The 10,609-nt window shown below is 49.8% G+C and overlaps 1 protein-coding gene across 1 annotated transcript in view; it reads right to left on the reverse strand.

The window, feature by feature from the left end:
- LMF1 (lipase maturation factor 1) overlaps positions 1-10,264 on the reverse strand; it is a 110,688-nt gene extending 100,424 nt beyond the window's left edge. The window contains exon 1 of the mRNA XM_003790891.3: positions 10,072-10,264. Within this exon, the coding sequence (XP_003790939.1) occupies positions 10,072-10,264 (193 nt within the window). The remainder of the gene's footprint in view (positions 1-10,071) is intronic.
- Positions 10,265-10,609: the final 345 nt, after the last annotated feature.

Genomic DNA, 10,609 nt, shown 5'->3' on the forward strand with positions numbered 1-10,609 from the left:
TTGGAAACAATTCCACTGAGAAAGAACAGTCTTTTCAAGAAATTTTGCTGGAACAAATGGACAGCCACACGCAAAGATGAACCTCTACAAACCTTAGATAGACATTCACTCAAAGACCACAGACTTAAATGTAAAACAGAAAAGTATAAAACTTCTAGAGGAAAATCTACGAGGCTTGGGTTTGGCAATGAGTCTCTATAGACAATACCAGAAGTATGATCCATGAACTAAAAACCAGTAAGTTGGACTTTATCAAAATGAAAAACTCAATATGCAGAAGATAACTTATAAAAGAATGAAAAATAAGCCACAGATGGGGAGAAAATATTTGCAGATCACACATGTGAAAGAAGATTTGCATCTAGAATATTTAAAGAACTCTTAAAACTCAATAATAAGAAAACAAACAATCCAATCTTAAAAGTGGGAAGAAAACAAAGGGCAAACGATTTGAAAAGACACTGAAATTTTCACATAAAAAAGAGACACAGATGGCAAACAAACATTTGAAAAGATGCTTCATATCGTTTATCACTGGAAAAATGCCAATTAAAACCACAATGTGGTAATACCACACACTTATCATCATGACTAGATTTTTAAAAATTGACAATACCAAATGTTCCAGAGGATTCAGAGTAACAGGATGGTCACTTGTTGCAGTGGGAATGTACAATGGTGCAGCCACCTCAGACGACATGCAGGTGAGCCAGTGCCTCATGCAGGGAACAAAGGCTGAGCATGGGCCCCCACTACAGAACACTCAGTGTCCACCCAAACGAACCGTGGACTACATCCTCACAAAGACCTCGGTGCACATGTGTATAGCAGCTGTGGTCATGATCACCAAAATCTAGAAACAAGGAAGATGTCCTTCAGGGAGAAAGGACATCTGTGGTGTATTCATACAATGATATAATATTCAGAGATAAAAATGCAGGAGCTATTGATTTAGGCAACAACATGGTTGTATCTTACATGCATTTTGTTAAGTAAAGAATCTAGACACCCCCCCAAACTACATGTTGTATGATTCTATTCATACAACACAGCAGAAAAGGCAAAACTGTAAGGACAGAAAACAAATCAGTCTGGCAGCGGCTGGTGGGGACAGAGGCCACCTACACACACAAGGAAATGTAGTGTACAACTACTCCACACCATGCTGGGGTTACGGATAACTATTAGCTTGTTCATTTTTTGTGTACATTACAATAATCAACTAATCAACTATCAAAAAAGCCCCACTAGGAAGTGAGGGGATGCCAAGATGGAATGCAGACCATGACCATGTGTCTAACTCTGCACGTATCATAACCATGCTGAGTGGGAGGGAGGGGTTGGCCTGAGTAACTCTGGGAAATGTTTTGAGTGAAAACTGCAAGGACAAGGACAAGAGGAACTCTGTACAAACACTGTACTTTAAGTGGCTTCTGCTCCTGGGGGTTCTGGGTAAACAATCTCAACTGTTTTGTGCATGCGCCAGAGTCTCACAGATACACAAAGGGAGGTGGTGGTGGGAGGCAGGTCCTCACTAGTGGAAAGGGAGGGTCCAGATAAGCTAGGGAAGGCCAGAATCTCCCTGTGTGCTGGGTTAGAGGAGACTTTGGTATGGACCGAAGTCCACGTTTCCCGTAATATACATACAGATGGATATTCAGAGGAACGATCACACAAGTGGATTAACAGGCCAGTTTGCATGTAACCTAGCTCTACCCATGAGAGGGCCAGAAGCAGCAGCTGACAGCCCTGTTGACAGCAGACACCCCCAGCACCCAGACTGGGGTCTTTAACACCACCCTCTAACACAATGGGCCGGGGCTCCTTAGAGAAATGGCTTATCCCAGGGCTGGGGCAGAGAAACACAAGATAAACATACAGCGTCCTCTAGGACCAGAGAGCAAGGAGTTGCTCAAACAAAAGGACAGAGGCACAGCAGAGGGACACAAGGAAACAACCTGAAAAGACCACCAATGACCAACACCAGGATGATCTGAGCAACAAGCTAATAAAGATACTACTGGATTATATCCCAGAATATAAAATGAAGTGCACAAGTCTGGAGAGCCACAAATCAATGATTGTTACATACAAACAAATGGGCTGGAAGACCCAAGTCCAGAGGACAGAGTGGTGGGAGAGCAGTGACTCGGCAGAGGGCACCTGGCAGACACACCCCAGCCAGGAGACAAGAGTCCTGCTGGTGCCAGATACATGGGTGTCTTCCCAAACCCGCCACCCAGTCTAGTCACAAGAAAACACCAGGCAGACCACATGGCCAGTACTGCTCAAACAGTCAAGGGTGTGAAGAAGTAGGAAAGCCTACGCCAGACCAGCAGTGATGAAGGAGAGGCGAGGACAGAGTACAGTGTGGTCACTGGGTTCCTGAAGGGGGCACTGATGTGTCCACCAGTTTGTTTAATGATGATGAGACAGAGACTCCTTAAGGCCCACACAGGCCACTTTGTGAAGAGAGATAAGATTGGCCTCCTGCAAAGCAGGAGCACCACAGGGCCACCAGGGCTATAAAAGGGCTGGCTGGCCCCCCAAAGAAACTGGGGAGTAAGAAGGAAGAAGGCAGAGACACAGCAGAGCACAGGGCTGCAGCAGAGGCTTGCAGGCCCCTCTTGCCTTCCCCTGGGGGGCAGAAGTGGCCTGAGCCCTTCTCAGTAACAAAAGGGCACCCAGCAATGAGGCCCAACATGAATGCCTGGTGCCAGCTGCCTCCAAAGGAGCTTAGGCCACCCATATGTGCATGTGGATGTGTGCGCACGCGCGCGCACATCTGAGTCTGTGGGTGGGGAACATGCAGACAGTGACTGGTCAGCTGGGCCAGTCCTCATCCTGTCATAACTAGCTAGACATCCTTCTCCCACAGTCACCGTTAAGACTCCGATGCCACAGAAGAAAAACGAGATTAGGTCTCACCAATGTTAAGTTTTAAGAAGTAATTCTAAGACAAGACACATAGGAAATTTCCTCTCTATACCAGAAAAAAACAAGAGAGATTAGACTTAGTTTTCAAAGAACAAACCTATTTCAGTTTCCACTCATGTTACAAAAATAGCTCAACAGAAGGAAGAACTAACGTTTCAAAACACTACAGGCTCTCATAGCTCAACTAACCAAGCAGGCCCCTCACAAAGACACAGGCTCTGCCCCATGAAGGAAGGCAGCAGGGTCATGCCAGAGATCCCATTAGCCTCTTACCAGGCTTGAGACCGACCTTGGAGCAGGGACCAAGAGATGCTGTGGCACCTAGATAATAGTAAATTTTTCTTTAAAAATCACAAAGGGCAGCACCTATGGCTCAGTGGGTAGGCCACCGGCCCCGTATACCGAGGGTGGCGGGTTCAAACCGGGCCCTGGCCAAACTGCAACAAAAAAATAGCCAGGCATTGTGGCGAGTGCCTATAGTCTCAGCTACTTGGGAGGCTGAGGCAAGAGAACTGTCTAAGCCCAAGAGCTGGAGGTTGCTGTGAGTTGTGATGCCATAGCACTCTACCGAGGGCAATAAAGTGAGATTCTGTCTCTAAAAAAAAAAAGAAAAGAAAAAATTAGTTTTCTTTTTCTTTCCCTTTTCAGATAAACTGCCATAAAATTAAAACAGAATTATCCCAGAAATGTTTCCCGTTGTGTGGTTTTTATTGACAGTGATTACATTTTAGGCCTTGGCACAATAACCTCAAATACTTTTTCTTTGAAGGTATGTGCCATAGCGAGCCCCAGAGGTATGGCAGTGTTGTTTGCTTTTTAAACAAACTGCAAGCACTTTACTGAAGAGCTTGTAAAACCCCAGCAGTGTGTGTCATCAGAGTTCAAGTGGTCTGGAGAGAAAGACAAGAACACATTTCCCAGGAACTCTTAGAACCAGGGAAAGTTCAGAACAGAGGAAAAGGGAGATGATTTCAAGTATTCATCTTGCCCCCCCCGCCCCGAGTTTCCAAAGAACAGCTAGGAAATATGAGTGCAAACAGTTCTTCTGGCCACATCAATCTGGTCCCTTGGTGTCTTCTGAGAAGGACGAGCCACATGATCTCAGGTGAAACTTGACTTACCTTGATGAAGAGTGTGACAAGCCAATGCTTTCCAAAGCACTATTTAAATTCACCTCAACATACTCAAATGCTAACTGTTGGGGGGAAAGGTAATAAGACCCCATACGACATGTGACACAAATGAGGAAGGACAATAGGACAGGCATGACGAGCTCACCACACAATACATCTAGACCAGAGGACGGCATTACAAGCTAGCAAACCATAAACTTCAGAGTCTGGACCAAAACTAGCTTTGATATCCTTTAGAAGTCAGGTTTTAAAAAGAAATCTCATCCCAAGACTCCAGGGCAACAACTCAGAGCTGAGAAGACAAGCATCCATGTGCTCCATCCATGTGCTCCATCCCTGCCAGCAGCCTTCTGTAGCCTTCTCCAGGTCAGGCGTATCACTCAGAGCACCACCCCAGCAGTGGACTGGGGAGCCTACTTTCATCCCCATTTAAGTAAGCTTTATGAAGGGATTTTTGCAGTCCCAGCGCAAGCTGGCAAACTGGATAAGTGAGTGGTCCCTAACCAGCCTTGTCACAAGACCCAGCCAGGGCATTCCATTTGATGCAGATGCGGGACTAGGAGTGACGAGGCTAGGAGAGGACAGGAGAACTTTATCCAGAGCTAAGGACATGGGTATTGAGACTAGATGGGCTTCCTAAGGGCCTACGAATGAACAAGAAAACAAGACTCACAGACACCTCGTTACATAACAAGACCCAGAAGCGAGAGCAGAGGACAGAGAGGCCTGAAGATGCTGAAGCTTCTTGGGGGAATAGGATTCAGACTACTAGCAGATGCCTCACCCTGCAAAGCGCTGAGATAAAAACCGTGGTGCCCAAGGATTGTACACCTGGGAGAATTGGTGTTTTCTACACAGGCAAGGAGGGACACAGAAAGTTCACTTATTCCATATCCTTGCTTGAAAAGTTCTTTGTGGATATACTCTAACAAAAGAGAGACTAAACTAACAAATTGGAAGATATGAGATCCAAGAAATTATGAATATAACCCAAGAGAGGACTCTGAGTAGTCTGTGTCCTGAGTGGGTGACACCCAGGGGCTGGGGGTTGGGGGGTAAGGGAGGGGATAGGTCTGGAGAGGTGTCCATGCTGACACATCAGCGAGAAGCAACCTGTAACAGGTCAGGGCCCTTCAGTGAGCAGAGGGTGGAGGCATAAATGAAGCCCTCTCCTTGACTGGAAGGGGCTCAAGGTGGCCAGGTGGCCAGTCAGGACAATTCCACAACAGGGACAGCATCAAAGTGCCAAGATAAAGGAGGCAGGCAGGGCTTGATTACTCAGTCCGGGACAGGGTTAGGGTCCCTGAGGTGACAGGAGCTAAGGCTGAAGGGAAGTAGCACTTATGCAGCCAGAGAGAAAAAGGGCAGTCTAGGCCAGGCAGTCTGGGGCCACAGTCAGGGAGAGGGGATACCTCATGTTGAGGGGACACAGCCAGAGCTGCCCAAACTGAGAGAGCAGCTGCCAGTGCATGCCAGGCAGGTAACCTGGATTCCATGCAGGGTGGCTGCTGGGAGGCACAGCTCCCTCTCTCACAAGCAGCCTGTGGCCAGTCATTTCAGGGGTATGCTAGCTGGTGTCACTAAGGCCTGGGCCCTCTCTTATCTTTGCTGGGCCTTCCTCACCACCTCGGCTCATCCTCTTGGGCTTAATCTCTCGTTCTAAGCAGCATAGGCAGATGTCAACCTTGAGAGGCAATAAGGAAGCCCTGGCACTCATAATGGGACCACCTGTGTGCACGCACATGCCAGACCTTGCACAGCATATGCACACAAGCCTCACGGTGTCTGGGGCTCAGCTCCAAGAGGGCATGAGCTGAGATGGCCCCTGAGGGTCTCTGGCCATCCCCAGACACAGCACCCACAGAAAGTGCCTGTCAGCACAGCCAGTCTGTGAAAGCCCGGCTGGTCTCCCATGAATGCCTCCCTAATTGGAAAAACCTCTCCTAAATATCTGAACTACAACAGAAATGTCCTTTTGCTACATCCAGGTATACAGCAGCTGACTGTGGGCCCTCCTAGCCATCCTCCATCTGTGCTCTAGGAAATGGTGCTGCTGCACAGCAGCCCTGCCTCAGCCCCAGGGGCACTGAGGTCACTATTCTCACCTCCTCAGGACAGAACCATCTTGATGAGTAGTGTGGCCAAGGTCACACACAGCCAGAGTGTGGGAGACCAGCTCTGAGCCTTGCAGTGCCCACCTATCACAAGCTTCCGGAAAGTTCTCAGCAAACTAATAATAAATCCAACTCTAATTAACTGTACTTATATTATTCCCAAATAATTTCTCAATTCTAATGTGACTTAAACACATTGCCTACACATTATGAGTGGTTCTCATCAATAGTAAATCAACTTGAGTCCGGTACAGGAAAAACTGGCACAGGTACTGAAAGTCTACCCGGGAGGTCTCCAACAGCATCAGTCTAGTGCTTAATGCAGCTCCACAGGTGGCGACCCTAACAACAGGGCTGCCCAAAATCCCATGAGTTCAGCCCCAGCTGCCCTTGGCTGCTCGCCACCGGACCTTCCTCAGTCCCCTGGAAGTGGGACTTTGAATGGTCTGGGAACCAGGCTGGCTGAAGGGGCTCTAACCCTGCTCTGTACTGGACATACCTCTCACCACAGGGTCCAAAAGAGCTACAAGGTCCTCAATCCATATCTACTACGGCTCAGAAAGGGGCTCAGCACTGCAGGTGCATTTCTAAGACAAAGTGAGAGTGCATCCAGCTCCATCCATGGGCCACCTGTACCTCGGCAGGCTTAAGACAGCACCCACTGCTGTCCTCATATGTCCCAGAAAGGCTCCAGAGGGGTCCCTGGTAGTCCCACTCTTCATCAGAGAATACCAGGACACACCTGCCAGCACAACGACGATCAGGAGAGGGCTGTGTCACTGGGGCAGCAAGGGCTTTCCGGCCAGGCTGCTCTGCTCTTTGGGCCCCCAGTGACCCTGAGTGTGATGCTCACTCATTGGCTCTATTTCCTTGTTACACACAGGGACAAAAACAGGGCTAACTACAGGAGGCACCAGCACCCACACTCCACAGGCACAGCATCCAGATCCCACAGCCGAAGCCAGTAAGTCCTGTAGTATGAGCTTTCACACATCCAGAATCCACCTGTTCCTGGGAGAAGTATCCTGGGCTATGTGAACGGGCATTATCAGGTATCCACTGCCACCAAGGACCCTTGAAGGCCTGAGAAATAAAGCTAGTGCCTGGGATATGTGGGCTGGAGTCAGAGGCCTGGACTCCTGGCCTGTTAGCACTTGATGCTTATCCAGCCAACAGCCAAGCCTGCATCCCAATGCCTACCAGGAGTATGACACCATTAGGAGGTAACCATGGACTTGCAAAGCACCCAGGCAAGGTGCTACAATAATATCTGCTCAATACAAGCATTCTTAGGAACAGGGATCCAGGTATTAGGATGACAGGTTTGTCTTTATTCCAACCTGCTCTGGCAGCCCTGTTAAAATGCTGCTTCCCTGTGACAGAACGCGCACCAACAACCATGGCATCACCACTGCAAGATGGCCCTGGAAACCATACCATGCATAGCCTGAACTGTGTGCAGTGTACTCACCCTCGGCATCTACATGCCCTGGAAACACCACACAGAAACATCTGCAGCCACTGGGGAAGGAACCAGCACCACCACATATGCCAAGTTGGGCTGGAATAAAACGAGACATGTTGCTGGCCTCTCTGGGTTTTTACCAGGCCTTTCTGTATTTCTGATGTAGTAAGTTCTCCTGATCTCTATATTTTTATTACATGCTTTTGGAGACAAGTTGCCTAAAGTTCACCCTGCCTAAGTTCAATGTCTATTAACAAGAGGAATGTCTACAGAACACATTTGGCTGACTGTTTAATTACAAGTATTTCAATAGTTAGAAACATTATAAAACTCAACATCAAGTGAAATGTTTGGAGAGCCCCTACAGCATTCTGGAAAAACCCTGGGATTCTGTGGGACAGGGTTTGGCTCACAGTTCCAGTAAGATCTAGAACTTTCTAGAAAGAGGTAAATGCAAGATGACTGTTGCACCAGGCCATCTCTGGCAAAAAACCACATCCCTGGAATATGGAAAACTGGTTCCTTGATGAAGCTGAAAAGCACTGATTCCATCCCAGATATACTCATAAGACAGAAAAAAATGCATATGTCAAAGCAAACTATTCCATGTTGGGCACCAGGCTGAAAATATCTGCTTGACCCAAGTGGCTTAAAATCTAATGGAACAGTGAATCCCTGCAGAGATCAAAGGCAGCCTCTGCTCACTGAAAGAGCCCCCTGAGCCGGGTTTTATAAAGCTGTGCTCTTGCAAGCAAAGCCACTGGGGTTTTCCACTGCATCATAGGCTCTCCTTTTAAAGGTCTATTAAAGTCTAACAGATTCACTTTATCTTGACTTCATCTTTTGCTAAGTGACAGCGCAAACCTTTAGAATGACTGTTTAATACTGTTGAGGATAAAGTAACACCAGGAAGAACTATTGTTTTATAATAGCTTTAGAGAAGGAAAGTGCTGTGTGACAGCACATGTGCCTGAGCTGAAGCCCACGATGGCAATCTCACATGGCAATGACCATGTCTCTGCTTTGCGCTAAGAGGTGACCCAAGTCATCACACATGATGTGAAATCCAGCCTCACCCTTCCACAGAAATGCCAGCAAAGTTCCCATGGCATTTGTGGAACAGATGCTGTCCAAAGAGCTTCTACAATGGGAATCTTTCCTTCCACATGTGAGGAAAGTAGGTGAAAAAATGAGATAGACACTCCATGCCCACAGCGTACAACCGTGCTTGGCAGTGCCTGGACCAGCCCCTGGACCCCTCCAGTGCTCACCCTGAACAGCACCTTCTCAGCCCCGACAACACCTTCTCACACTCTCCCTGCACTTCTAGGCCTGTTTGAGAACTTCAGGATTCAGTCTTCCTTACTACTGACAGGGTGAGCTTTTGGAGCATTTATTTGCACGTTCACTAATGTCCCCATGACCAAAGAACAGTTCTCCAAACCAAAGTTCTGGGTTTTAAGGGATGGAGTGAGAAAGAATTGGAATGGGCAGCTACCCCCTGCCAGGCCACATTATCTACAGGTTTTGAGCCAGAACTGAATTTTCTTAGAATTCTGCTCTGCAGGCTGACAGGTCCCGCACAATTATGGGCTGAAGGGTTCTCAACCAGTGGGTCAAATCCGGATCTGACCAAATCCCTAAGGGAGGAGTCAGACTTCACGTGCTGATGAAGTCCTCAAGGGCTCTTGCCCTTGTCCCTACCAAGCCTTCTCTGCCAATCCTCCCAAAGGCAGGGTGAGCAGCTTTGTGACAACCTTAAAGAATATCCTTCAGCGGGGCCACCAGCCATCACCTTCCACTCACCACTGGGAGACACAAGAGAGAGGAGGCTCCCAGATGTCACAGAAGAGGGTGCTGGGGGTACGGGATGCAGCAGAGGAACATGAAAGCATGCAGAGGCCAGGGAAAGGTGGAGATGTCTTACTCACTTCACAACTGTGGCCACCCTGTGCCATGGGGCAGGCCGTGCAGAGCCCCTCAGCGAGGACTCAAATCCCCATCTGACACTGAACTGGGTGACTTGTAGCTGGCCCCTGATAGACTTCAAGCTTCGGAGACAGGGCCCTGGAGCCGCCCCCGCCACATATAGGCACACTGTATCAACTCTAGGGGGCACAAGGTAGGGTCCTGGGAGCCTACAGTCGGCGGGCGGAGACTGGGGTTCCCGGGGCGCCGACAGAGGGCAAAGGGAGACCAGGTGCAGAGTCACCTGCTAAGTGATCTTCTGCTCTCCCTCTTCTCCCGTCCCTTCGGCCTCGCCTTACCCAGATTGCGGCAGGGAGGAGGGGGCGTGCGGAGGGCGAGAATGTGGGAAGAGCTACGCGTCCGGACCTGAGGCGCTGAGGGGTGGGGCGAAGGGGGCGGGGGGCGCGCGGCGTTGCTGAGTGTGGAGGGAGCCCCGGGCCTGCCCGGCACTCACAGTAAACGAATGCTAGGGCCTTCAGGAGCACGATCCTGGTCAGCCAGAAGGTGCCCGTGCGGAGGCGGGCCTGGAAGCCCGTGGAATCGCGGCCCGGAGCTGGGGGGGACCCAGGCCCCGGGACTAAGCCGCCAGTTTTCCGCTTCCTCAACGACTCCTCGGGCGCAGCCATTGCTGGACCCTCACGGCGCATGTACTGGGAGGGCCATGCGTCCGGACGCCCCGCCCCCTCACCCCGCCCACAGGCGGACGCCCCGCCCCTGGCCCTTCTCGCCAGGCTAGGTGACGGGAAGGGCGGGGCTGGATCCTGGAAGGGTGCCTGGCGGGACCTGGATCGTTAGTTCCGTCCGTGGGTAGCCGCACTTCAGAGGCCCTGACACTTGCCCCTCCATCGTTTTTGGAAGACGCCTGGTTCCAGAGTGTGGAGGCTGTCAGCCTGCGCTGGGCTGGGCCTGACCCAGGCCATACCCTCTCCTGCCCTTACCTGCCCACAGCACCAAGCCGTGCCCACAGCTCAGTGGAAGGTTCCCTAGAGGAG

The sequence above is a fragment of the Otolemur garnettii genome, unplaced genomic scaffold (assembly GCF_000181295.1).
Source record: "Otolemur garnettii isolate 467f Iridium unplaced genomic scaffold, OtoGar3 scaffold00044, whole genome shotgun sequence".
In the NCBI taxonomy this organism is placed as follows: Eukaryota; Metazoa; Chordata; class Mammalia; order Primates; family Galagidae; genus Otolemur; species Otolemur garnettii.